A 27,930-nucleotide genomic window follows, 5' to 3' on the forward strand; every position below is an offset into this window, starting at 1 on the left:
ACTTTGCCTAATTAATGAATCAAAAGAAAATCCAACTTTCGGGCTGGGACCTGAACCAAGATCCAAGGGCTGCTTCACTCCCACTGAATGTCAGCAGTCTGCACTGATCTGAAAGCCTTTGGACTTCTTCAAAGCTGCTGACCTGCTGGTCTGACCTGTACCTATCAAAGTCATTTCCAGGGCAGCAGACTAAAGCCTGAAATTTCAAGTGTCACCTATACGGCATTTGTTTGTGCTCCAGAGAAGAGGAACAGCTCATTTTTCTACATGCGCAGTTTTCTACTTTAATTGTGAAGGCTTTTTTTTACCCTTAAAGGTCTTGCTAACTGGAGTTGGACATAACTGACTTTTAAATTGTATTTCTGATTTTTGGACAGAGCAGAAATGCAAATAAATGCAGGTTTGGTTCCTAAATCATCCCTAAACTGATCCTGTGACCTTCAACATTTTCTTTTTTTTTGTTCAGATTATCAAAGCATTATGCCCAACATTGTGTTTCTATACAGAAGTATGTTACCTAAACCTTCTATTGGAGCATCCTGTTGAACCAAATGGGAAGGTGATTATTCTGTGGACTATGACAACAGGATATATGAATGGAGGTGGTCTGGGAAAACAGCGTTATGCCAGGTGGGACCGGGAGGACAGCATGGAGGACTTGGCACGGACCGAGAGGTATGGGGAAGACGAAGAGGGCAGACAGCAGAGACTGACCCCATTCGAGAAACTAACCCAGGATATGACCCAGAATGAAAAAGTGGTGAAAGAGTTAACTCTGGGGAAGAGGATTGGCTTCTACCGAGTCCGAGGGGAAATAGGAAGCGGGAATTTCTCACAAGTGAAGCTTGGAATTCACTCTTTAACCAAAGGTAAGCAATGCCCCTTGGGGCGCAGTTGTGGTGCTGTGCATTTATGACCTGAAATAAAAGGCAGTGTTTCGGTCCTGAATAGATAGATGGTTTCAAGCTTATGCAATAAGTATTTATAGGGAGGGACACAGGTAAATGCTGGATTATCCCTTGACCTTAAACAGCCCCAAGAAGCATGCCCTCAGTCTAGCATTTCTTATACTAGTTTCAGGAAAGCGGCAGACTCTACGCACTGGGACATGCAGGGGCTGCACTCTGTGGTGTCCCAAATGGCGCAGAGCTTGGGCTAGTTCTTTCTTGTCATAACAGCAGGTGACTACTTGATTTCTCTGCAGCACGTGGAAGGGTTCCTTACAGTCAGTGTAGTTCTGTACCCTGCTCTCCAGAAGCAGCTCAGGCAAAGCTAGCAAGAGTGGGTATTACTTGTACTAAATGTGCCTACTGACGGTGGACAAAGCTCTGGTTTGTAGGTAATGATGGGGCTGGTGAGAAAAGTTGCAAGTGTGCTGCCGCCTCAGTGTTGAAGTTTGCTCCTGACCTGACTCACAGCTCTGGGAGATTGAAGGGGTTCTGCAGAGCCAGAGGACTGAGAGTGTGGGCTGAGCAGTCCCTGGAGATGAGCCAGGTCTGGGGGAAAAGCCTGAACTGGATTTCCATAGATGTTAAGACCAGATGGGGCATTTATGGGAACTTCCTCTTACCTCCTGCATCACACAGATGAAACATTTTCCTCCTGTTATTCCCATGTTTCATTTAGTGTTCCTACTGTGAACTAAACCAAACTCTAGGTGGAGCTACCTAATGCACCTCATGTGCTGCACTCTAAGCACTTGTGGGTTGGGGAGGTCCCCTGCTCACTCAGCAAAGCCAGTGGCAGCTGCAGCCTTGTAACAGCAACGGTAAGATCCGAACGTCAATCCTTGTTCTAGCTTTCTCTTATTTTCCCTTTTTATTGTGAAGGCTAGTTTCCTCAATGCAAACTCATTGTTAAGGGTGTCGTGGAGAAGCCCTGCTTTGTTTTATTTGCTACAGGGCAGTCGGACTAGTGTTGCCTACCTTTCGCAGTAATAGCAGTTTAATAATTGGCCTTCAGTGAAAAACAGTACTTTTGCTTGTGCATTTGGCCAAAACCCGTGGATTTGGGGGGGTTTTTCTCAGGCACCATCTTCCTGCCCAGCCCACAGTGTACATGTGCAGTGGCTATATGTCTGTGTCCTCTGAAGGGTAGCTGCCTGTGCACCAGGGCTCTTGCTGATGTTCATTTTCCTGCATGCATGAGGATAATGTCTATACTTACTCTATGCCATTGCATTCCAGGGATGGGGTACTTGCTCAGATCTCCATACCCCTGGGGCTCTGCCCTCGAGTCCCCATTCAGCAGAGACAGGTGGGATGATAAACAGCTTGGTCTTTACCAAGGATAAACAGGATACAACAGCGCACACTCACAGCTTGCAGGGAGAACCACCACACACCAACAGCCCACACCCACTGGGCATCCAGGGACAAGCGGACTGCTCCACCGCAGACCCCGTAAAGGTGCATTCCAGACACCACATCCCCCTTCTTTACTCTGGGAGCTTCCTCTTGTATAGTTGAATGTTCATCAGTAGCTACTTTAACTTAGAAAGTTTTGGGATTGTGGAGCTGGAGGTTGCTAGCACTTGGCTCACTGATGGTGTCTAGCCTCTACAGCTGTCCCATTACATAGTCCTTGTACTTCACAGGCAGCTTTACCACACATCTACTCTTAGTTTGTGCGGTGTCACTGGGTCTGTCTGTGGATGCTGGTGGATTCTCTGAAATGTGACAAAACTCTTGCTCATGGTGGTCTGGTTTTACTTCTGATGTTTGTTCTGCTGCTGTCTCATGAGGTGCATCAACGTATTCTGCTGGTACCGATGAGTAATCCTTTCTTAAGTGTCTTCTGTTCCTCCTGTAGACACTACCGCAGGGTGAGTTTACAATGTAGGAACACGGTTCATTCCTTTTTGCCATAATGGATACTAGTATCCAACCTGTACTTGTTTGCATCCTTTCTTTCTCCCCCTCTTATAGAGGTGGCAAGAATGCAACCGTGCGGTCATAGTGCTTCTTTGGGCACCTTTGAAATTTCCGCAACTTGTGGGAGCCATTCGATGGTAGCCTAGGAGTCAGCACGGCCGTTGCAGCAGGGAGGGTACTGCGCAAAAGTCTCCCCACCAGAAACTGTGCTAGAACGTACTCAAAGCCTGTAATGGGCATGTTCCTCAGATTGAATAAAGCCAGGTGTAGATCAACGCTGTCCCACAGAGTCTTCTTAAACATTGATTTGATGGTCTGAACCGTGCATTCAGCCTGTGGATAACCGGGACTAGAATGGGTGATGGTTATGCCCCAGTCAATTGCAAATTGTTTCATCATGTGACTTACAAGTGTCATGTGATCACAAATGATGTATTTGGGTATGCCATGGCAAGTAAACACAGACTTCATTTTGGCTACCACCATGCCAGCTGTCTTGTATGGCAGGTGCAAACCTTCAGGGTACTTGGAGTAATAGTCGACTATTATCAAATAAGCTTGTCCCCGTAGGTCAAAAATGTCCACTGCTAGTTTTAACCAAGGCAGGTCTGGGATCTCTTGCGAGATCATGGGCTCTTTCTGAGTACTGGGTTGAAGCCCTTGACAAGATGTGAGGTCTTGTGGGTCTAGACAAAATAGTAGCAAACCATCCTTCTTTTGTGTGATCACAAAGCTATTGACCCAGGGTGCGGGCTTAGTCACCTTTGTAAAGACTCTCATAGCTGCCAGCGTTTTGAGGGTGGCCTTTAACTTGCAGTCACTTATGCTAAAGGCAATTTTGTCCCTCAACATAACATCCTCAGCTGGTCCAAATTCACAATGCTGTACTCTGCTTCTGAGCTCTGTAACAAAATCATTTATGCTTGCACCCTCATTGTATCTAAGTTGCCAGAACTGATACTTTCAAAAACAGGGTTTTTTTTCTGGGTTCACAGTAGTTCTTGAATGCTGCTAGCACCTCTGTAAGGGTTTTGTTATTAGGATCTGCAAACACCCCTTTCATGTTGTTGTAATTTTCTAGGGCTTTATCTCCAGTGCAGTGAAGCATGACTGCAATTTTATAATCCTCTGCCTCCTCCTTGGCCTTTCTGACTGCAAGGTATAATCAGAGCTTCTGTTCCCAGCTCCAAGTCTCCCCAAGTTTTCCAGTAAAGGATAATGCTGGTGGAGGTTTGAAATGCTCCATTAATTTATTTTTTTAGTTGTGGGTGAAAGCTGATAATCAGACTGCTGATGACTCCACCGAGAGGCAGGTCACTTCTGACACCACATAACGTTTACTCTAGGCCACTGGGCTCCAGGGATGGGGGACTCACTCAGACCTCCACGCCCTGGGGGCTCTGCCCTCATTCAGCAGAGACAGGTGGGATGATAAATAGCTTTGTCTTTATTAGGAAACAGGATACAACAGTGCACACACTCACAGCTTGTAGGGAGAACCACCACACACTAACAACCCACACCCACAGGGCATCCAGGGACAAGTGGGCGTTTCACCGCAGGCCCCTTCCAGACACCACAATGTCTATTTTCAAAGGCCTGTTGAAGTCCTGCTCCAGGTATGTGTGCACACAGCCCTTGGGAACAGGTACATAAGCTCCAGTTTAACAAACGGAGCTTGATTTCTGTCTTTCCTTTCTCACCTTGGCAGCCCTGGGAACAGCTGCCATGGCAGCTGGCTGGTCTCTGCTCTGCTTGATTCCCTCTGTCCATTGCTTCTGGCAGACCAGACAGCATCACCCTATGAGGGCTTGGGCAATGAAGAGGATAGGTGTGGGTCTTCAGCTTCTGTGCAACTGCTCCTCCAGGTCCTAGACTGGAGTAAGGGCTGTGACTTCTTCTGTACAACCTCTGGATGGGGTTGCATCCACCAGATCTGTATCATTACTCCAAGATCCATAATTATACCAGTAAAGGTCCTGTGTACAGGGGCTGATTCAGAGCTGGACCAGCTGTATGACTCTTGGGGGTGCAGGTGTTCTCTAGTGCGTTATGGACTGGAGAAAGATTCTGCATTATTTACTGAATCGTTTGATGCGCCTGGCTGGGGAGTATTTGGCTAATTGCACGATTTCACAATGATTACACCCTTAATTCGTACAACACAATTTTATTTGAAAAATGCTTACTGTGTACACTTTGCTTTGTCTTAAGAACAATACAGACATCAAAACATTGTAACTACATATACTAAGAACAGCACTCCAAGAACAATTAAAATTACAACTAAAAGTTAAATTCGAACTAGAAAAGATATAACTATTATTATTTACATTATATTTACAGTCCTAGGATTCTGAGACGCCAAATACCCAGATATCTGTTTGTTCTTTAATTGAGGTTTAATGGGCTGGCCTCGGTAGTGGTAGGAACGAGTCCCCTTGCTCTGGTCCCACTCGGGCGATCCGCGGCTTCAGCATGAACAAAAGATTCGCATTCACGGAGAGGGTGGTTCAGGTGATCAGTCTGATCTGGCCTACATTTGCAATTCTTCCTTCGTTGTTCTGCAAGTGAGGTTACCTCCAAATTGGGGCTGTAGTTTATGGGTTATATACTGGGTGAGTTGCCGTCATGGGCCCCTCCTACCCAAACTCGTCACTACTCCCAAATTTGGGCTCAGATATTATGGCATAGATAGTTTCTTTGGGGGGAAAGTTTTACCCACCAAGTGGAATTTTCCCCCGTGGTGAACTTTTAGTGCCCTCATCTTCTGGGACTTTCCATACCACCATGATAACCCTTTAGTGCCCTCAGTTTCTTATCTGTTGTATAAAATCCTTGGGCTTCAATTTCTTGGAATTCTGTAACAAGTCTAAGTTTTGATTCTAGCCTAAACTGGCTAATGGGCATTTATTACATATAACCCAGAAACTTATCACACTAAAGGTCCTGTGTACAGGGGCTGATTCAGGACTTTAAATTCCATTTCCAAGTGTAATGTAGACTGCTATGCCCTTGTCAGCAAGTGGATGGACCTGAGGATTAGCAACAGGACACAGTAGCCTTTTAGGTCAGCAGTCTGAATCCTGCTGTATTTACTATGCATTGTCATTTGTCATGAGTTGGTTATGCAAAATAATTTAGTGATCTGTAGCCCAGTCAATTTGCACAGGCATCTACATTGTTGAGTCATCCATCACGTGCACCCCAAATTGACTAGCTTTTCTAGCTGTGTCATCAAAAAGAACTGGAGTGGGGGACCTGTGTGGGAGGTTGCCTTACAATGGCTCATGTTGGGCATATTGCTTCTGGGATTTAAAGGACTTCCATATATTGGGCAAATAATTCAGTATATTTCACAAACATTGAATTCACTTAAAATGTATAGACAGCGTTGGTATCAGGAAAACACACAATACTTTAAAATTATCAGGTAATATAACTGATATGGAAAATAAGGGTTCCTTAATTTGTCCAGGGGCAAAATAGTACCCATGAGAGTGACATTTCACCAAGATGGGATGAAGTATTTACTGAAGGTGAAGGCTGTTAATTATTTCAACACTCTTTAAGACAAAGTTGTTTATGCCAGCATGTGGGTGGAGAAGTAAATAGCTTAATAGCCACCATGCACCCAGGGTGAGGCCCTGAGACAGATTTCTGTGATGCTTCCTTTATCTGGGCCATTCTGCTGCTGCTGATTACCAAGGTTGTTCAGCACTTCACAGGATTCAAGGTTTTAACTTTTGACCCAGCTGAAAAGTTAAGGAGATTAACTGTTAGGAAATAAACTGATTATGGCTAAAGTTTCCCTTAAAGAGGTGCAGTACAGCTGGCTTCCCTCATTGCTGATGTGCATCTTCTACCTGTTTTGTTTCAAACAAAAAATAGCAGCAGAAAAGACTTTGAGACCAGGTGCAAGGTTAAGGCAACATTCCAAAAAGACCAGATTGCCAGATTGTTTCTTGGATTTCTGCAGGCTACAACAGAGGTTGTGACAAGAAGAACAGGGGCAGGGAGTGGAATCAGTGGTGAATAACGTGGAAAAACAAAACCTGCCTTAGCTTTAATTAACTTAGAATCTCTTCACATCTTGGTTTGAATGTACATAAAAATGAGTGTCAAGAAAATCTCATTCTTGCACTGTTCTGCCTTTTCTCTGGTTAACAGCAGGGGATAGCAAGGAGGTAGTGGTTCAAGCAGGGATGCTTTTGCACAAGCATGGAAGCCTAGGTGTGAATTCTATTTTGCCCATTCACTAACTATAGCTATCAGCAGCCCTGGCTTACAGACCTGGGGCCTGGAAGACACTCTGCTTGCTATGTGTCTTACCATGCTTTCAGTGGGGAACTAGTATGCAGCTCACATGTCCCCAGAGGTGAGCTCTGCCTCACCCAGCAGTTGTGCACAGCTCTCCCATACACTTTGATGGTCAGCAATTAATTATTTTCAGTGATGGCTACTCAGCCTGCTGTCCGAGCAGGGCATCTAGCTGGAGCAGACAGACATCTCTGCAGAAAACCATATCCCCTATGTATGCAGAAAACCAGCATAAGGATCCTCCTCCTTTTCTCTACAGAAATGCTAGTGGTGAGAGCACTATCCCAAGATGTAGGAGACCTAGGCTCTCCCTACCCAGCAGAGCATGGTATATACCTAGTGGTCATAGAGAAATGGCTCAAAGCACGTTACATTTCCTTCCTATTGAAGCTGGCCCACTGGCCAGCCAGCAGAGTCATGGGGCCTAGGAATAAGGCTACTGAGCAAAAGAAAGGTGGCAGTACTACCAGAACGGTCAGTTCATTGTCAAACAGTCACTACTCACAGGGCACATCTACATGAGACACTACTGTGCAGTGGTTACTGTGCAGTAACATCAGTGAATGTCTTTTAAGTGATGCTACGGCACACTAACCTAATAATAACATGCAGTAGCATATTAGCACTGTCCACGCTGTGACGTGCTACTGCGCAGTATTTTTAGGCTACTGTGCAGTCAGTGTCTCATGTAAATGTTCCCACGGGGTGTATCTACACGTTATTAGCACGGAGCAATAAACTCTGGTGCATATTAGAGTTTATTGCTCCTGGACATCGCATTTAAACATACACCCAGGACCACAGAGCATTGAGCTGGGTCGGAGCAGCCCCAGCTGGCAGAAGGTCCATGGGGTCAGCCTGCCAGCCTGAGGCTGCTCTGGCCAGGCTCAACATGAGACAGAGGGGCTGGCTGGCAGGCTGCCCCCACACTGAAGCACCCTCATGCCCCAGGCAGCCCCATCAGCATCTACATGTGCATTGCTGTGCACTAAAAAAACTCCAATGTAGGATAGCATTTGTATTTACAAATATTAACCTGCCGTGGATTTAATTCCCTGTGGCTTAATAGGGCCGCACATGTAGACACTGAGACTTTACTACAGGGCTAATTAGGTAGCTTCACAGTAAACATCTCTTGTAGATGCACACAGTGAGTGCCACTGTCTACTATTTCAGGGGTTAGTGCAGCATTTCCAAGAGTTTCATAGTTGGTAGGGTCGGAAGGGACCTGAGCAGATCATCAAGTCCAACCCTCTGCCAGGGGCAGGAAAGGACGCTGGGGTCAAAAGACCCTGCCTAGGTGATTGTCCAGCCTCCTCTTAAAGATCCCCAGGGTAGAAGCGAGTACCACTTCCCTTGGAAGTTGGTTCTAGATCTTAGCCACCCTGACCGTGAAGTCACGCCTCCTGATGTCCAACCTGAATCTATTCTCAGTCAACTTATGGCCGTTACTCCTTGTTACTCCCAGTAGTGCTCGGGGGAACAGGGACTCTCCCATTGCCTGCTGGTCCCCCTTGGCCAGTTTATAGATGGCCACCAGATCCCCCCTCAGCCTTCTCTTGTGAAGGTTGAACAGGTTCAGGACCCATAGTCTCTCCTCGTAGAGCCTGCCCTGCTGCCCCCAGATCATGCAAGTGGCCCTCCTCTGGACCCTCTCCAAATCACAATGGAGCATAAATGGAGAAGAATGTCTCTGCTGCCATACTTCCCTTCTTCCAGGCATGTGCAATAGGGCAGATTTAGTTATGTAGGTACAGAATGTAGTAGCATAAAGAATATAATCATCGTTGTACAATTCAGGCCATTGTGCAAAGTGAAGTAGGAAGATCTTGTAGATACTTAAAGCTACATGCGACTCTTACGATGCTTAGCCTTGCAATAGAATTCCACCCTGACTGTCGGAACCTAGTGATTTTTGCAGGCCTAAACGTAGATGCTGATTGAATCTAGGCACATAGGAGGCTTCTGAGCTGATGTCTTCTGGCTCACTTCTTTTGGAGTTAGAAGCCCCTTAAAGATATATATATTTGGTGCCAAACATATTCCTCTGCATCTTACCCCAGTTTCATGAACCAGTTTGATTAGCTGTTAATATATATAACTTAGGCAAGTGCAAAAACCTGTTGGATTGTCACTGCTATGAACTGACAGACAAGAGAGTGAGACATGGACTATAGCAGTGTTTCTGTTAGGGCTTGTATCCAAATCAAAGAAGGCTGAGGGTACGATTATCATCATGATGTTTCCGCCTTCCAGTTCCATAACAGTAGTTGTCTGCATTCCAGAAAACTACTTTTCCAATTAAGTCTTTTGAAATCACAATGAATATGTTACGAGAACTGGAGGACGGAGGTATGACCTGGCTAGAACAAAGTGTAATACTTGATTAGAAGATAACATTATAACTGTGGCCTCATTTACTACTAATATGCTAGTAATTGAAGTGGATTTTCTGGTTTGGCCTTACATTTGTAGTGGAGTTCACCTACATTTCAGCAAGAGAAATTGGATTAGAGAACATATGAAGAGCATACTGTTCTGATGAAGCAAAGGTACCATTAGCTTACCTTGACTGGGTCAGTCATTTGAATGCAACTGCTTTCAGTAGCAATGCAAAGATGTCACAGTCCAATGCTTAAACAGAAATATAGGACACTGAACAAACTGTTTCTCCTGCTTTGAAGTATCCTGGTGATGCAGACCTACCAAAGTTATAGTTACATTGTCAGTAGACTGTGTTCCTTGACTTTACCAGGTACATCATGTAGGCACAGGGTAAACCTGGTTATGCTAATAGATCTGACCTCTGTTGTTCCTTCTGCCTCCTCATGAGCAATTAGCTTCAGCACCATGAATATATTTTGCACACAGATAGCATATAAACACAAAACTTGGTCCAGCTTTTTTTCAGTGTTCTCCACAGCATGAAGCACAAGTGCACACAGTGGGTGCATCTACATGTGCTATTAAGGTGAGGCAATAAACTCTGGAGCAGTTCACACTGGAGTTAACTGCTGTCATGCACAGAGTCTACATGTGCTCCTGGGACCGCAGCAACTAGAGCCAGGGTGGAGCAGCCCCAGGCTGGCAGGGAGCACAGGAGTGTCAGCCCTGGGCTTCAGGTGGCAGTGCTGAGCGGGGCTGACAGAGCCAGGATCTGGCCCATTGCTGGTTGGGCTGAGTGCAATTTGTGCCTGGCAGTCACTGTCCACATGAGTGTTTGATCAGTTAATTACTCCCCTGTAAGATAGTGCTGCTGGGAACTGTACTATCTGACGCCAGAGCTAATTAGTTAACAGCAATAATATCCACATGTAGATGCACCCAGTAGGTATGGTATAAGACACAACACAGTGCTAAGCTGGCTCTCATACCAGGTACTAGGGCAGTGCTATACCCTGCTGAGAACCAGAGCCTATTCAGCTGGGTAGAGCATCATGTAGCCATGCTCCTTCCAGTACTGGAGCTAGCTCAGGGGGCTCTGCCCTCAGCTGTGTGGACATGCCCAATGGGCAAGTAATTACAGTAATGGGTAAGAGTACTGGCTGCTGCTCCAGTGTTTATCTGAACATGGCTGACTGGCAAACCAGAAGACTGAATAAGGACAAACCATGACAACAGTGGTAGTGGTAATCAAGCATGGTTTGGGGGAATGGGACTAGGAGAGGAAAGATGGCAAACATATAGCCTTAGCATGTCCTTATCATATCACAAACCTTTTCTACTTTAATAAGTAAGGCCTTCCCTCACATCCCTTCCCAGCAGCCAAGACTATAAGACACACTGTGGTGATACTGTGGTGTTAACAGTAGTCTAGATCAGTAGCTAACTTAACCCCTTGGAAGTTATACCATCCCATTGGCCAGCTTGGAAGAGTCTAAGAAATAAAAAGTTAAGGGCCTTGGCTCTGAACGGGTGGAATGTGATGGGACTTGTCTTAGCATCTAAGTGAATAGTATGTAGAAGAGTTGAGATTTACCTTTACAACTGACTGAACACCCAATGTTTTGAAACAGTAGCATGAACTGATACTTGTCGTGTTTCTTTCCAGAAAAAGTAGCTATTAAGATTCTGGACAAGACAAAGTTAGACCAGAAAACTCAGCGCTTGCTGTCCCGGGAGATTTCCAGCATGGAGAAGCTGCATCACCCAAACATCATCAGACTGTATGAAGTGGTGGAGACGCTGTCCAAGCTGCATCTGGTGATGGAGTACGCAGCAGGAGGGGAACTCTTCAGTAAGATCAGCACAGAGGGAAAGTTACCAGAGCTAGAAAGTAAACTAATCTTCTCTCAGGTGGTATCTGCTGTGAAACACATGGTGAGTTGTTTTTCTAATGGCTGTAATCAGTTTAGTAGACCTCATAGATGAATGAAAGGTTCCAAAGAAACAGGCTGAAGTTTCCAGAGGAACAGAGCCCAGAGACAGGACTGAATGATCAGTAGCTCCTATAAAGCCCATTGTCTTACTATTAAAAACCCTGGTAGCTTCTGACAAAAGCCTCAGTTAATGTAGAGTTAAGGCTGGGCTGCACTGTCTCATGCCCTTTCCAACCAGAAATAGTCTCCCTCCTCTGTGACATAAACATCTAAGAACTGGGAAAGAAGAGAGTTCTGGTATTTCAAACTGCTGGAAATCAGGAAGGAGTCCAGGGGCAGCCAGTACACCCCTCCTCCTGCCCTGAGCACTGACCCAGCACATGCAACCATATCACTGTTTCATCTCTGTTTCATTGATCGAGTAGGTTTTTTCCCCTCCCCTGTGGTGATGGAAGTACAGGGCAGAGTAACTTTGTTTGTGCAAACCTGCATTTTCCTGCCCCTCTTTGGCTGCTAAAGGTGCCCTAACACTTGCAGGGAGGGGAAGACAACAATAGCTGAGACCCACAGTACAGTAACTGCTGGCAAAGTCTTTATCATGGCAAACAACTTCTGTACCTCAGGGCATACAGAAGAAAAACTGGGAAAAGCCTTCCTGTACCTAAATTAATACTGAACTGTCCTGCTTTGTTCAACAGCATGAGAACAGTATCATTCACCGGGATCTGAAAGCAGAAAACGTATTCTATACCAGTAATACTTGCGTGAAAGTGGGAGACTTTGGCTTCAGCACAATAAGTAAGAGAGAAGAAACTCTCAACACTTTCTGCGGCTCTCCTCCTTATGCTGCTCCAGAACTCTTCCGAGATGAAAACTACGTTGGTGTTTATGTAGACATCTGGGCGCTAGGCATCCTCCTGTATTTTATGACGACTGGTACCATGCCATTTCGAGCAGACACAGTGGCCAGACTGAAGAAGTGCATTCTTGATGGAATGTACAGTTTGCCCCCATCCCTTTCAGAACCTTGCCAGAAACTAATTCGAGGAGTCCTTCAACCAGTGCCGAGTGAACGATACTCCATTCAACTTATTATGAGTAGTGAATGGATGCAAGGGATGTGGTATCCACAACCACTGGAACCATTTAAACTGGATCCAAAGTATTTGTCAGAGACCAATACACTCAAAGAGGAGGAAACTGAAGTGAAAAGTATTTTAGAGGAGTTGGGAATCACACAAGAACATATTCAAAATAACGGGAGAAAGGATGCTCGCAGCTCAATAACTGGTATCTACAGAATAGTTCTGCACAGAGTACAAAAGAAGAGGGCACTGGAGTGTGTTCCACTTGTCACACAACCAGACCCCAAGGAGCAGGACTTAAAAAGGGGGTCATATCATGGCTTCAGACACACGTCCAAGCTGTGTTCTATTTTATAGAGTGCGTTGCAGGCTTTACATTTAGTGTTTAACAGAGGGGTTTTACTCATTTTTCATAGTAAATTCTGCTGTTACATTTTTTAAATTTTTAAATAAACTGAAAATGATGCCTTTATTTGCAAATGTGTTATTCCCACCAGAGGATAGGCATCCTTACTCTGACTTCTAACAGACTTATTTGTGCCAGCATCTTGTCCCCATGACTGTTCACATTTAAAAATAGCCCAGCTGATTGTATAAGAACTAAATATTGCTTAGCAAAGGTGTCTTTTTTAATAAAAATGGAGCAGATCTGTACTTTACACGGGGAAAAGGGTAGCTACTTTAGGTTCAGGTCACCACTGTACAGGAAGACACAAAAATCAAAAAACTGAACAGTAGTGTATGTTTACTCGTAAAGAACCTACAGCTGGGCACTTAACCCTAGAATAATTTATAAATAGCTGTATATTAGGACTTCACTGTTAAACATTTATACCTTGACTGATATAAACAGAGCTATCAACCTCCCTTACCTCCACCCCCTCTCTTTGTGCTCCTAAGTCCAGGTTCAGCACTTTGAAAAACCTACACCCTTGAAAAACCTCAGCACTTTCTCCGATTTATCTAGCTGTAGCAAATCCCATCATAAGTTCATACCCTGCAAGTAGCCCTTAGCAGTCACAAACCATCTTGTATGATGAGTTGTACTGCCATCTACTGGTCTCTTGAATGAATAAGGCGTTAATAAAACATCTGAAGCTTCTTGAGCTGAAAACTATTTGCTACCCAAACCTACTCCAGCCACAGACAAGGGATATTACAAGAACACCCTGACTTCACACCTCTCACCTGACATTTTCCTACTTCAACACATGTCATCTAAGAAGTCCAATGCTGCTGCACTGCAAAAGCCCTGAGCAAACACATCTTATTAAGACATGAGTGCACCACAGACTAGTGCTTCTAATATTAGTTGCTACCTCAGCAAGAGGCAGGCACAGTAACCTGAAACTATTTTGATATCAAACTACTACAAGCCACAAAAAAAACACCTAAGCAGGATTTTTTTGGTACCTAGGCAGCAGTCTCCAATACATTCCTCCTTGCTTTATTTAATCCAATTGCTTTGTGCCCTGTTATGAAATGGCTGCACTCTGAAGACCCTAAATAAAAAGACAGAACGAATAGAATAGCCCAACCTTCTGCTGTCACCAGATATGGTCTATTTTCCTTTTCCCCTTCCAGCACTCTGTTTAAGTGCAAATGGAAGAGATGTTTCACCAATGACTGTACACCGATGAAATGGAACTCTTAAAATCATCACACTGGCACACAGAAACCATCATTCCTTCAGGTAAGGTAACTAAAGGACTGGAACAGGGAAAATATATTGCTGGGTTTTCAAAAGCAGGATTGCTATACTGCAAAGTACACCCTAGAATCTACGTATTTCAGTTTACTTGCCTCTTCAGCTTTATAAACAGGACTATTTTAAGAGAAAAGGTACTTGTACCAGAAGACCCCCAGTTTGTGGACTTGTACTTTTAAACCTTCATTTATCCTAGTCCACTGAAAGTCCCGAACAATTCAGTATCCAAACGTGTGCCATATCTCTAAAACTTTATTTTACAAAGAATCTTCTTCAGTGTTAGCAAGGTTTATGAGGTTAATTTTTTGTGCCAGTAGTTCTTGGACTGTCCATTGCCAGCAACAGACTTTGTTCTAGAACAGACTTATTTTCTTGTACCACATCAACTTGCTTTCATGAAACTTAAAGCCCAAACACTTGCACAATAAAATCTCCATGCATTATTCTTCCATCAATTTTGGTGGAAGATCTTAGGCCATTGACCTCCATGAGTTCATAGTAAACAATACTATTTTAGCAACTCAACTGTACAAATCCAAAATGTTATCAAAGCCGAACAAGTGACAGACATACAATAGATTATACAAACACTACATTACACCAGAAGTCTGCATTTTGTATCTTGATACACATTTTGTCATTTCTGCAAAGTTGTGTTAGACAATGAACCTTGGCAGAATTGGACAGTGAAACAGAAGTTAACAAGACTTAGTTCTATCCATTAGCTCAGTTTAAATATATTTTACAAGCTAGCAAAGCTTTCCTCAGAGTTCTCCTCCAGTCTGGGCCTGCAAAAGCTGCCCAAATGGACTCCTCATTAGCTTTGTAGGTTTCCTCCTTGCATACCAAACAAGTCTTAGCTTGCAAGTTGAAGAAAATCATGGTATTCCTGCAATAGTTTATAGCTGTATAACAAATAAAGAGCTTGAAACAGGAAGCCAATCCCAAATCACAATTCAGTAAGAAAATTCATACACACACACACAAGAAAAGCAAGAGACCAAAGTTAGGGAAAAATTGTCATTTTTTTTCCTTTCTTGGTCTGCCAGTTAAAATAGGTTCTGATAGTATTTATGAATTGGATGCTAGAATTATGTTGTTTCAAATCCTTAAGTCTTTTAGAAAAGTGCATTCAACATGCCTGAAAAAAGTGCCAGCTTGGTTAGATAACATGGGAAATTAAACCCTTTATTTTGAACAGATGCCCTTTTCTCCCTGTTCTGCCAAAACCTGCTATGTAAAGTTGTGTGTGGTACTAGGGTCTATAGTGCGATTAGAATGATGGAATACGGACACCAGGATGTGGACAATAATGGATTTTTAAAACATCACAACTTAATCCATCTGACTGAACTAACTGGAAAGCAACTCTAGTCCATTAACAGCACCTTGAACAAGGACTCTGCAGCCCCTATCCCTTTTGGGTGCTAAATATTCAGACAAGGCAACACAAGCACCCTAACATTAAAACAGTGCAGCTTACAGGTCAAAATTATTTTTGGTCAGACTTTGGAGGGGGCTTTAGTTTTGCTTCAAAGTCTCAAACTGCTTTGAAGGCAGAATTCCCATTTCCTTGGTACAAGTACAAGACTCTCACCCATTTCAGAACCACTTTTCTTAGAGACCAAGTTCAGAGCCTTTGGCATGCCCCACTCCACAATACATTCATGCTTTAGTGTTACGAAACCATTGCATGAAGTGTCAGCAAACCACATTAAAACAAAGCCTTTCAAGGAGTTTAAAGCAGTTTTCCATGCTCCAGTAATTAAGGATTACTGTACAGTGAAAATTAACTAATATTTAATCCCTTTTCCTTTCCCACCCCACCCTCATTTTTATTAATTCCCCACCTCATAGAGGTATCTTAATGTTCTCCATTGGAAATGGCAACAGTAACACCTTCAGGTTCTGTTGCTGCAGGGATTCTTGGCACTTTCTTAGCAGGGCTTGGGATGTGCTAAAAAACAAAGAAACAAATGTAATAAAAATCATGTATGTGATTTTTGTGTCAAATGAATTTCCATTTGAATAACATGCTTCCTTCCCCAAATCCCAGCTTTCTCTCATCCCAAACACTGGTGGCATAATAGTATGGTCCAAGTTTAACTGGCTGTTTCTGCAAACTTTAATGTGAGAATAGGCCTACATTTTTACATTTACAGTTTACATTTTTCATTACTGGCTCTTATTTTCTCTGTTTTAACAGAACAGGTCATAGCCTGTCAACTCCTGTTCCTCCTTTGCATCAAACAAGCCTGCACAAATGCTATGGTCACTTGCTTTAAGCATTAAAGAAGTGCAGCATTCTTACTTCGTGAACAATTCCTGAATGGACAACATCAATTCCTGCTTCCAAAGGGCCATCACCAAGCAATGGGCGCCGTGCATAAGTTCTTCGGTGTTTTTCATCCACTCGTACTAGGTACCATGTCCCCTCAAAGAGATCATCTACTGAACACTGTGGAATATAGTTGGCTAAAGAGAAGCCAGTAGATAATACAACATTAAATATATTAATAAAAATAAAAGTTACATCACAAAAGATCTTTCCACTGTCCCCTTCTAAACTGCATCTATACCAGAAAAGCACGTGTACCAAGATACAAGGATGTGCCATCACTTTATCTGTGCTAGGAAAGCATATTAAGACCTAAGTTTCCTAGTTTTGCATAAGATAAGGACTTCCTTTATTCTTAGCTCCCTCTGCAGTTGAATATATGAGTGGGCCTAGGCAGATTCATTTATAGGATCAGAAGTTCACTTTGTTACTCACAATGTGAATTACATTTACTTAAAATCTTACCCAAGTGATGAGTTTCCTGCCTAATCTTCATGTTTTCAGCAAAGACATCTGGTGCAATACACTTTCGTGAGTCAAGTCTTGTTTGCAGATCAGAAAGGCTGGCAGTTATTTTATCCAGAGAAGAACCTGCAATATAAAACCTCTAAGTCAGGCAATACAACTGCTCTGAAGACTGTGGCTGCATTTCAAAAGCATGTGAATATGCTATTGTCTGGATTACACAATCACTGAAGGACAGTCAGTGTATGTCCTCTAATTGAATCAATGTGCTAGAAGAATGAGCTACGAAATTAGCCTTTTAAGGATTAAAACATGGCAAAACAGCATCTTGGGTTTTATTCTCACCTAACAATGAAGAATTAGTCCGATCAATGCTAGCCTGTCTGCTGCAAAACCACGTACATCAGGGAGAGACAGAGAGACTGACTATATCCAAGTTAACTTACCAGGTGTGGCATCCTGTGTAATTCTAATAGAGTACAAGGTGGCAGCAAATCCAGAACCATAGGAGAACACACCAATCCTCTGTCCAGCTAACTGCTGGGGGGAGAACCTGCCAATCAAGTAACAGTTGTTAATGAAAAAGCCAAGATCAAGGGCCAGTTTTAAAGTAGTTGAGTGATATCTAGCTTCCACGATGTAGCTTTTTGGATCAAGGCAGGTTGCATACAATCAGAGTTCTTATAACATCAAAAAACCAGAACACTCCCAACCTCTTATGACTGTGACAAGTGATCAATGTAAAGCATCTACACACTGCATTCCTCTCGTTAAACTACAGGTCTTGGGGCAGGACTCTTCCAAACCTTTCACACAGAGCTATGGCAATTCATCATGCGATATGAACAGTAGCCTTCAAAACAAATCCAGACCTGGCAGTTACACTCAGACCAACTTAAGCAAAATAAGTTAATGCCCAAAATGTTAGACTTTAAAGCAAGGTTTTTCCAATTTTCAGGCTACTCTATGACTTCTTAGTCTGTCTAGATGCGATTTGTCTGTGAAGAAAATGCTGACAGAAAATAAATACTAGGGATTAAGCTGATCATTGTAAATCACCTTCTCAGTCCTCCTATAATAAATGGTGAGAGGGAAAAGTCTTCTAATCTTTAGCCACCACAAGCATCTTTTCAGGTCTTTTTACATGAATGGTGTAAAATGTTTTGCCAATTCCTCAACACACAGAAACATGCCCCCATGAGGCCAAGTACTGATCCATTTGATGTGGATACTCCATACAAGCATATTATTAATTTATTGCGAAGTTCCAGTACGATCACCTTGTGCAAGGCAACTATTAGGACAGCCCTAGCACCCAGAGGACTGACACCTGGCTAGAGTCATCTGACCCCAGTACTCATTCCTGCCTAAGGTAGGGGGTCAGACTTGATGATCTAAAAGATCCCTTCCGACCCTAACATCTATGAAACTTGCTTTCCTACAACAACTGCATACATACAAAAAACATTTGGCTAAAGTGAGCTTCTGTGTTTTGGCTTACTAAAGCAAAATGATTTTCATGAGGGGTGCACTGATAGAGATTTTTGGGGCCAATACCAATAGCCAATACTTAAGGAGGCATATTGGCCGATACTGATCCAACTTCCAATAGAGCTACCTCCAGCTGGTAAGTCCGGTGCTGTGGAAGGAAAGAGGGGAGGGAAGGGGCGTGGGGGGGCAGATCAATGCCCCACACAGGGGAGGTAAGGGGCTGGGGACTATTAAAACAAAGCCTTTCAAGGAGTTTAAAGCAGGTTTCCATGCTCCAGTAATTAAGGATTACTGTACAGTGAAAGTTAACTAACATTTAATCCCTTTTCCTTTCCTACCCCACCCTCATTTTTATTAAATTTCCCACCTCATAGAGGTATCTTAATGTTCTCCATTGTAATGTCAATTGGAGAATGGCAATGTTCACCGAGGGGCAGCCCAGTCAGGGTGCAGGATGGAGCAGGAGCTCAAAGAAGGGAGGGGGCAGCACCCATTGCTGCATACACCTGCAAGGGCATGGGGGCTGCAGAAAGCGATGCAGGGATCTGTGTGCCCCTGGATCTGTGCACGGCAGGGCGGGGCAGGCTGCAGCTGCAGACTAGAGCTGGGACTGTGCTGGACTCTTCCCGGCAAGGGCTGGGCTTAGGGCAGGCAGCAGCAGCAGCACTAGAAGGGGGCTGCAGGCACCCCAAGTCTTGCTGTAGCCCCACCACCCACCCAGCACAGCCCTGGTTGAACCCCCACCTCCACCCACATGCCAGGAAGAGCCAGGGCTGCACCAGGCGGGTGGTGGCGGTACTGGAAGTGGCACTACTGGGGAGGGCAGGTGGGGCTATGGTGAAATTTGGGGTGGCTGCAGCCCCCTTCATAGCCTCATCCTAGTGCCGCGGCTGCCCAACCCCTGCCAAGAAGTACCCAGTGCAGGTCTGGAGTCTAGCCTGCCCGCCCCTGCCCTGCACTGATCCAGCAAAACATGCCTCAGCCCCATGCCCTCCCAGGGCGCACACAACAGTGGCAGGTGCCCCTCACCCACAAGTCACAGCTCCGTCCTGGGTCCCGTGCCCCGCCCCACTCCAGCTGGGCAGCGCACCTTCCCCCTTACTGCAGGAGTCCTCGATTTGCACCCCCCACACTTCTCTCCTCCTTCCCCTTTCATCACAACGAACTTACTATCTGCACGCTGCTGGGCTCAACTCCTCTCTGCATGCGTGCTGCACTGTGGCTGCACACATGCACAGGCATTTTTCAACCAGGTTATCAGCCACTTCAGCCAATTTTCTTTATATTGGTACCAATCTGATATTGGACCAATATAAAAAAAATCGGTGCACCTCTAATTTTCATGCCAAGTGGGTTTTCAGCTGGACTGCTATGACCAAAAGTTACCCTCCCAAACCTTTTCAGGAGTTAACAGTTAACAACTACTTATATTTCTGACTCTATACTTACTGAGCTAGAAGAGAAGTGAGGCAACCATAGACTGAGGGGGTATACATATTTCCATTCTGATTAGACACAAGCAGAGAAGCTTTAGTTTTCTGATTAAAGAGCTCAGAACTAGCTTTCATAAAGGCTTTCTCTACATCTCTGTCAAAGTATGTATCTTCCAGTTTTACATCCCTATTAAAAAAAAAAAAAAAAAAGCATTTAGAAAATGTTGGTATGCAGATGAAAGAAGGAAAAAACAGGTAGGATACTTCTTTCTTCCTTAGTTCAAAAAACAGATAGCAGCAACACACCTGAAAGCTTCCAGCCCATTATAGATACTATTTGTTATCTGTGGATTCTGGTTGCTAAGAAAGTCATTCAACAGCAGTCGGGCCACAGATTTCTGTACAAGTTTACAGTATGGCGAATGGAAGATCATGAATCCGAAGTCATTCAAGGTAAAGTCTCTGTCAGTTCCTTCTGGAATACGAGAAAGTCCAAAAATCTTAACACTGCCACACATAGATAGTGCTCACATTAAAAAAAGCCATATTGCAAAGCCCTAAACTCTGCTCACCAGTTACTATACATATAGTAATTTGTTTCAAAGTGAAGTCATTACAGAAAAGTCCTTTATATGTGCCAAATGCAAACATTTCCTATTTTTGAAGCAACATTTGCAATCAAGCTATTATTTAAGAATAACAGTACTCAGAAAGCACCAGACTAAGAAGCTAGTTAAATATGTATCTAAATTTCACCAGCACAGCTTTGAAGATGAGACCAGGTTTAATGAATCCATTGATTCTGAACAATTACTAAAAAATGAAACTTTGACGGTTCTGAATTAAAGAACAGATTAACACAAGATAAACGTGCACAACCCCTTAAAAGCAAGGTATCACACTCTGAAAATTAGAACGAGGCTGCTGCTTTGCCAAAGTCTGTTACCTTCACCCTCAAGGCAAAAGCAAGACGGTCCCTAAATGTGCACTTCCAAAATTTTTCTCCACAACAAACTGAAATGAGCAAAATCTGGCTTCTTACACATGTATCTACGAGTAGTCCTTACATTAAATGCCTGTATTTTGTGTCTGGCATTCAGAAATCACGTTCTCACTCCAAGACCTGACAGATCCATTTTATATCACCAGGGCCTGGAAGCAAGATTTGATAATAAAAACATACCTTTTTGCCACTTAGCTCGGATCTTGTTGCGGTAAACAGAATAGCAGCGATCCAATGCACTGAGGTAGCATTGTATAGATAGTTTCCCATCAACTACAGGGTATTCAGACACCATATCCGGTTTGTAAAAGTCATAGGCATGCTGCATATGGGTCCCACGCAATCCTGTTTTAAAATAAATTGATGAAAGATTAAAGGAATCAATTTCTTCCATCATTTCATATGCCTAGTGAAATATACCTTGCCCAAAGTCAGTTGCAAACAACTAAAAAAAGTGAGACTGGCTGAAGAGCTTATTGGTGGTAACATGCTGCACTTTTATGCTACTTTGATAACAACTGATCTCACTCCCCAGTTCAGTGGGAGCTGGAAATGCTGAAGAATGGCCAAAAGGCCTCCTCTTGCAAACAGAAGTGATGTTGACAAGCCCTAGCCAGTACAGTTCTTTTTTTGCACTGGAAAAAGCCCCAAGGGAAGGCAGGCAGAAGCACCTCCTTATCCTACCCGAGCTGAATTCCACTGAGGGAAATAAGCAGCCAGCCCAGAGCCAAGAGATGGAAAGTGTGAATTATAACAACATGGCTAAGAAGGAAGCTAGCTCTCTGGGGGCCAGGGAAAATGCTAGCAGCAGGGCTGGGCATCCAGGAGTAGCAGGCACATGCTTCTGAGTTCAGAGAAAATTCAGTATCCTTATAAATAGCGTTTGTTTTAAACACTAAGCTAAGCTAAAACTAACCTCTCTCAAAAATTAAAGGAGCATTTGGACCAACTAGCATAGCAACAGCACCAGCTCCGCCTGTTGGTCTAGCATTTCCAGTGGCATATACAGCTATGTCTCCAGCAACAACAAGTGCATAGCGCCCTGTAAAAGAAGAGAAACAGGAATCTTGTGAAAAGGAACCTCATGGATACTATACTATAATATCAGCCAGCAGTTCTTATAGCTTTGCCTTACAGAATAGATGGCTGAAGGAATAAGAATCTTTTAATACATTGAGAGTTTTTCAAGTTTGTTTCTACTTTAACCCTTCTTGGAATATACCATGCAGGTTTGCAAGAAACAGTGCATCTGTCTCAGTATCACTTTCCATCGCTATAATGTATATTCTAAATTTAGATTTCTGTGGAGATACAGATCAGCCACGTGCTCATTTAGGTTACTCTCAAAGACACTATTAGTAAATAGGCCTCAGCTTGTTGAAAGGCTTGGTGTGTAAATCCCACACTTTGCAATGTGTACTTGATGTGGTTAAATAATCACTTCATAGTTATTTGGATACTTGGAAAGCTATATCCTTGCTTACTGCCAAGAGGCATACTTACCATCCCAAGAACTGGACTCAATCCAGTTAACAGCATTAAAGAGAGCAGCAGTGCCTCCATAGCATGCATTCGTTGTGTCGATCCCTTCTACATCTGTATTACCAGATTCTTCAAAGAGTTGCATCAAAACAGTCTTTACAGATTTCGATTTGTCAATGATTGTCTCTGTTCCAACTTCCAGTCGCCCAATGCAGTCATAGGAGAGACTATTCCTCTCCATGAGCTTCTGCACCACAGTCAAGCAGAGAGAATTGATATCCTCTCTATCAGAGCAGAAACCCATCTTTGACTGGCCCAAGCCAATGGTGTATTTCCCAGCATCCACACCATCAAATTTTTCCAATTCTGTCTGGTCAACATACTGAGATGGGAAATAGATCTCCAGGGCAACAATTCCAACATCTTTTGGCCAACAGGCTTCAGCATTTACAGGAAGAGACCCAGGCATGGTGTTTGAACTTAAGAAGGGGAAAAAAGACCAACAAAATATAAGTTATCTGGGCACATTCACGTTGGACATCCACTTCACGTTTTAAATTCCTATATATTCCATCCAGCAGTTTGCTACATGTTATTCTCTCATAGCAAGCAGGAGTGCTTTTGTCTTTGTTAGGAGGGTATGCCATTGTGTGTTATTTATATTCATTCAGCTTTTAAATGTGCATATGTCAAAAATGATTTTTAATCTGAATATGATTTTCTATTGTTATGTTTAGTCATTATTTCCTTCTTTATAATGGACACACTTTTTTTTAAACTGTTGTCCATTAGTTGACTTTGAAATGCTATATAGTCTTTTTTAAAAGCCCTCCAAGTTTCATGTTTAAAACATTCATCTAAGCAGACACAGACACAAAATCAAAGGCCACATGAGTGTGCTCTATCCACGAGGACAACCTCAAATGCAAAAGTGATATGCAAATAACCCATTCTGTCTTTGTAACTAAAAATGCTGCTTGGTACTTCAAACTCCTACAAACGAGGATGCTAAAGTGCCCAAACATACTCCACGGGGTTTGGACCTTCAAAATCACTGAATTTCCTTCAAGTCAGGCACTATTTTGGGTATGTGTAGAAAATTTCCTCTAATACCTTCTTAAGGTAGAGGAAATCCAAATCACTTTTCATTTTAACACTAAGTTACTGGTTTCCAGACAAAGATCTTATACCATCAAAGCCTCTTTCAAATGAGATAGGGGTTTTCGTCTTTGGGACTAAACCTGTTTTGCAAATGACACGTGAACCACCCTGATGGCCTCAGAGAATTCAGCTTTCAGCTCTTTTTTTGCCCGATAAAAAATTAAATAAAGTTATAACTATAACCCCTTCTCAGCACCGGCATTTTAAATGCCTTTTCTTCATCATTTACTTCTAAGCTTTTTCTTGAAAGGTAAAATTAGCAGAAATCAGCAACATTTTAAAGTTGACCCCATACCGTCAGGCTGAAGTTAAAAACAAAAAAACCCCACCGCTCATTTTACTTATGTTCCTAAATTCAAGGATTAAATTGATCCCCACGCTCAGGGCCGCTGCTCCCCGCCCTCTTCCGACGCAACCTCTTACCCGAGCCTCCCTCGGCCCCTGCGGCCCGGCCCGGCCCAGCCCCGCGAGCCGCACCCGGGCGGGAGACAACTGCCCCGGGGCACAGCCTGTGGGTGGCGGGTCAAAACGAGGCCCCGGGGGAGGGGCGAGGGGTACGGGGACCCAGCGGGTTCACTCACACGTTGCGGAATCCCATCGCCTCACGGCGCCGAGCCGCGGCCGTGCGCATGGGCGACAGCCTCTCGCGCCCCGCCCCCACCCCGCTGTCACCTTGACCGGCCAGGCTGCGCATGCACAGTCCGCCTCGCCAGTCCCTGGCAGCGCCTTCCTTGGCGGCGGGGCGGGGCCCGAGGGCTGCCGCAATTGTCAGGTTTAAACAGGCTTGACTGGTGCCGGGGGCCCCTGGGCAGCTCAGCCTCCGCCGCTGGAAGCCTCCTTGCAAGCCGTGAGGGACGGAGGGGAGCGGGGTCTCTGCTGGCCTCGCACTGACTGCGCGGTGTAACTGTCATGGATGCACGTGTCACTTTATCCGGGGCCAATTTGCACTTGCAAAGAAATTACCACGGGATAAAGATGGCTGCCCTGCTGTAAAAGGAGCTGAGCAACTATCAAATTAGTGCTTGAAAAGTGCACTGGTTTCTGGGCAGTTTTCATCCACCCCTGGCAGGGCCCTTTTTGCCCGACACAAAGGAGGGCTGCAGACTCCCAGTCCAGCCTGGTGTCTCTGCAGGAGCTGAATCACAGTTTAAGCTGCCAAGCACAGTGCCTGGGAGTGGGGGGTGGGGTGGGAGGGAATGTACGGGGAGAAAGCTGGCTTCAGATGCACATGGTTCATTCAGCCTTCAGTGTTTGCAAAACAGGCTGCAAATACTTGGGTCATGTGTTGACTTTTGCAATAGGGCTGGACTCAGACTTTTCTGATGAACAGTCGCATTGCAGTGCCCACGAGAGGTTCACTTCAATGCAAGGCCAACCACAGAACAAAAAAAACAGATTTCCTCACAGGCACGGTTAGTATGTAGGTAGGACAAGTGCAGCTTTTCACCTCTTAGTTTAATCTAACTGCCCCAGCTTTCTTTAAGTGAAGGGTGGGTGTTTATAGATTTACAGTAGTTTGAATGATGCTTGTACAATAAGACAGTCAGTTCTTGTTCTGAAGACTCAAAAGAGATTAGGTCTCAACAGTAATGAGTAGTAGGACATTTATGTCATATTACAACAAACAAAAGCAGAGAAGTAGTATCTCCCTCAAAAGGAAACACTGGAGCTGGTTGCAGTTTTGGGTGCCAACAAAGTGCTTAGTCCTGAAGCGCAACTGAAAACACAAACCCCTCTGCTTGGCTGCTGCCCAACCCTCAAAAAGCTTAAATCCAGTATTTTATTCAGACTTTAAAAAGTTCCTCAGGGGCCTTTGTATGTGCCCAAAACTACCCCAATCTTGACAGGCCTAAGCCAGTTGGCATCTACTTAATGCCTAAATCCAGAAAGGATCCAGAAATTAAGCATCTCTCTGTCCAAGCCCCCTGAGGAAGTGAAGCCAGTAAGCATGGTCTAGTGCACAGCATCAGATTCCCTATTGAAGAATAAATAAATAAATAAAAGTGGTGTTACTGATGCCCTCTTAACTGCCATCTGGAGCCCAGGCTTTGACAATCAAATGTTGTAAACACTACACAAGTTACTGGAATATCCATCTCCAGAGTTTCCTCTTCTGGCTAAAGGTAGTTCAGGCCTGCATCTCTCACCTCTCCCTGTGCTGCAATCACCAGCCCACCAGCTATTCTGGGGGGAGTGCTCTCCAGCCCTCCTGTGGAAGCGGTGCCACTGGACAGAAAAGTCACTAGGCCAAGGACAGAAAGTGACTCTGTAGCGGAACTGTGATGGCAACTGGGGGGGGAGTCAGAGTGAGGGTCCCAGGTTCCAGCCCCAGCTGTGGGAACCCTTGCCTTTCTGTAAGATAGAGATGGTAGTTTCTGCATGAAATATGACACCAAGCTGACAGATATACCTTCTGGCAGTCCAGAAAATGAGGCACTTAAGCCCCACAGAGATGCTGGATTTCATATTTCTACATCTCTACCCTTTACAGCTAGCTGGTAGGAAGTTCTAAGAGCTGCCTGGTTGAGCTTTAAGCAGCTCTTATGTTTTGTCACCTGAACAGTTTTGGATCCCATTTGAAGAGCCCAACTCTTTCCATGTATTGTATAGGAAGTCTAGGTTCATACCACAGGTCTGTCAATGCCACTGTGCTCCAAGCTCCTAACTTGTAGGGGCCCAAGTCATTTATTAGGTCTAGCCCATGGCATCTTCATGTCATCTTAATGCAGATCTTGTTAAGATCGTGCATAAGATGCCCGACATACCAACTGGTAAAGCGATGGCTTCTGCTAAGCTGGCAGCCATATTAGCTCTCAGGAAAGCTTGATCGTCAGTATCCAAAAGGATTTGGAATCCTGATGAAAATTAATTAGGTTCTATTTAGCTGCTGGGGGCTGAACCAGGGCTGTTATATTAACAGTGCTGCATGAAAGGAGACTGCACTCCTCCTGCACTGGATTAGCAGCTCTGAAGGCCTACCTCTTCCATGCTACTAGACCATCTGGTATTTAAAGTTCCCTAGTTCTAAGATCTAATAAGCTCTTCTATTAAAAAAAATGTATTTCATACAGCAAGCATCTTTAAAGTGTTTTATTAGTTTAGCCAGGGTTTCCATCTCTGTAAAAAGGTTGTAAGGGAAACTATTTCTATGATGTCCTGCTGATGCTACCCACATACAGGCGATTCACCATAAATACTCACAACAGCTCCCTTGCCATTTTCACATCAAGTCATATATCATTCAAGATGCCTGACCCAGGACAAGTGACACACAAGCTGTATCAAGGAAACCTAGTTGTTACAGCAAAGGAACTGCATGAAGAGGTGGGAAAAGGAATGGGTTTTGACCTCTTGTCCAAATCTCACTCAAGTTTTACCAAGGGAAGATGTGAAGATGGCTGATGTGTAGAAGTCAGAGTCAAAATGAGAGCGCAGTTAGCAAGAGCTCGGTATTATAAAAACCATAGCACTGATTACATAAAATACAAGCAATGAGGAATGACTTCACTTTGTGTCTCTTTAAAAAGCCTCTAGGAGACACGCCATACACAGCAGCCCTCTTGATGATTCCTGCCATGGTTGCAAGATGCCAGTAGCAAGATTTTCCACCAAATGCTGCAATTTGTCTGAAGCCCTCAGTGAATTTAAGCACTGTTGCAGATTTGCTTTTTGTTTTCAGCTATTTAAAAATGTATCAGCTACGCAAGAAAGATAATGCACCAAAGACTAGAAAAGGCAATGAAAAACCTCCTGTCCATTCTTCTTTCATGCAAGAAAGGAAGGCTCACGGGGCACGAGAAATGAATGACTTGCCACACAACAAGCAAAGACACAAAACATTTTTTCCTTACAAGACGACGGCTTTAACGCTTTTGGGCAGCCTCCCTGAAGAGCCCTTTCTGTAACCAAGATGTCTTAGGGCGATCTTTGACTGGACCCGTTCCCCTCCAGCGAGAGACGCCCTAAGACACCCTGCCTCTCCCCGAGTACCCCTCGCCCGCCCGCCCTCAGCACACGTACACTCCCTGGCAGGAGGACGCGCTCCGGCTCTGAGCGCCCCGACCACGTGCACTGCACCGCCCCGCACCTGTCCGAGGCGATGGTTCCCGGTCCGGGTCCCGCTACTGCTCGCTCCGCACGTGCGCTCCGCCCCGGGGATGAAGCCGCAAGGCGGCCGAGGCGCCTTTAAACCTGCCCCGCAGTCCCGGCGGCCGCGGGAGCCGTGAGCTGCAGCTCGGACGCCCAATCACCG

At 44.4% G+C, this 27,930-nt stretch overlaps 2 protein-coding genes across 6 annotated transcripts; one reads left to right on the plus strand and one right to left on the minus strand.

Moving 5' to 3' along the window:
* Positions 1–226: 226 nt before the first annotated feature.
* NIM1K (NIM1 serine/threonine protein kinase) lies at positions 227–14,395 on the plus strand. The gene is made up of 3 exons (XM_090038029.1): positions 227–869; positions 11,245–11,513; positions 12,211–14,395. Exons 1-3 carry the CDS (start codon positions 578–580, stop codon positions 12,952–12,954), a joined length of 1,305 nt encoding a protein of 434 aa, XP_089894155.1. The 5' UTR covers positions 227–577; the 3' UTR covers positions 12,955–14,395.
* On the minus strand, positions 5,077–27,930 carry HMGCS1 (3-hydroxy-3-methylglutaryl-CoA synthase 1). Of its 5 annotated transcripts, XM_090038025.1 has the most exons (11): positions 24,260–24,360; positions 22,539–22,996; positions 21,952–22,077; positions 21,216–21,380; positions 20,339–20,507; positions 20,049–20,219; positions 17,555–17,661; positions 17,109–17,234; positions 16,617–16,780; positions 16,156–16,262; positions 5,077–6,628 (listed from the first exon to the last, which is right to left on the minus strand). In XM_090038025.1, exons 1-10 carry the CDS (start codon positions 24,307–24,309, stop codon positions 16,170–16,172), a joined length of 1,629 nt encoding a protein of 542 aa, XP_089894151.1. In that variant the 5' UTR covers positions 24,310–24,360; the 3' UTR covers positions 5,077–6,628; positions 16,156–16,169. The 5 variants fall into 5 exon arrangements, with proteins under 5 accessions (XP_089894151.1, XP_089894152.1, XP_089894150.1 ...); XM_090038026.1 differs by lacking the exons at positions 5,077–6,628; positions 24,260–24,360 and adding an exon at positions 27,766–27,930 and having other exon boundaries at positions 14,542–16,262; XM_090038024.1 differs by lacking the exon at positions 5,077–6,628 and having other exon boundaries at positions 14,542–16,262.

This window comes from Crocodylus siamensis, chromosome 3 (genome assembly GCF_052110815.1).
Source record: "Crocodylus siamensis isolate JL-2025a chromosome 3, ASM5211081v1, whole genome shotgun sequence".
NCBI lineage: Eukaryota > Metazoa > Chordata > Crocodylia > Crocodylidae > Crocodylus > Crocodylus siamensis.

Coding starts and splice junctions, on each gene's coding strand:
- HMGCS1 (XM_090038025.1), bottom strand. CDS start 24,309: ATGCGCACGGCCGCGGCTCGGCGCCGTGAGGCGATGGGATTCCGCAAC. Junction 17,662..20,048: donor CTCACTTCTCTTCTAGCTCA/GTAAGTATAGAG, acceptor CTTGATTGGCAG/GTTCTCCCCCCAGCAGTTAG. Junction 16,781..17,108: donor GCAGGAAACTCATCACTTGG/GTAAGATTTTAA, acceptor GCTTCTCTTTAG/CCAACTATATTCCACAGTGT.
- NIM1K (XM_090038029.1), top strand. CDS start 578: ATGACAACAGGATATATGAATGGAGGTGGTCTGGGAAAACAGCGTTAT. Junction 870..11,244: donor AATTCACTCTTTAACCAAAG/GTAAGCAATGCC, acceptor GTTTCTTTCCAG/AAAAAGTAGCTATTAAGATT. Junction 11,514..12,210: donor TATCTGCTGTGAAACACATG/GTGAGTTGTTTT, acceptor TTTGTTCAACAG/CATGAGAACAGTATCATTCA.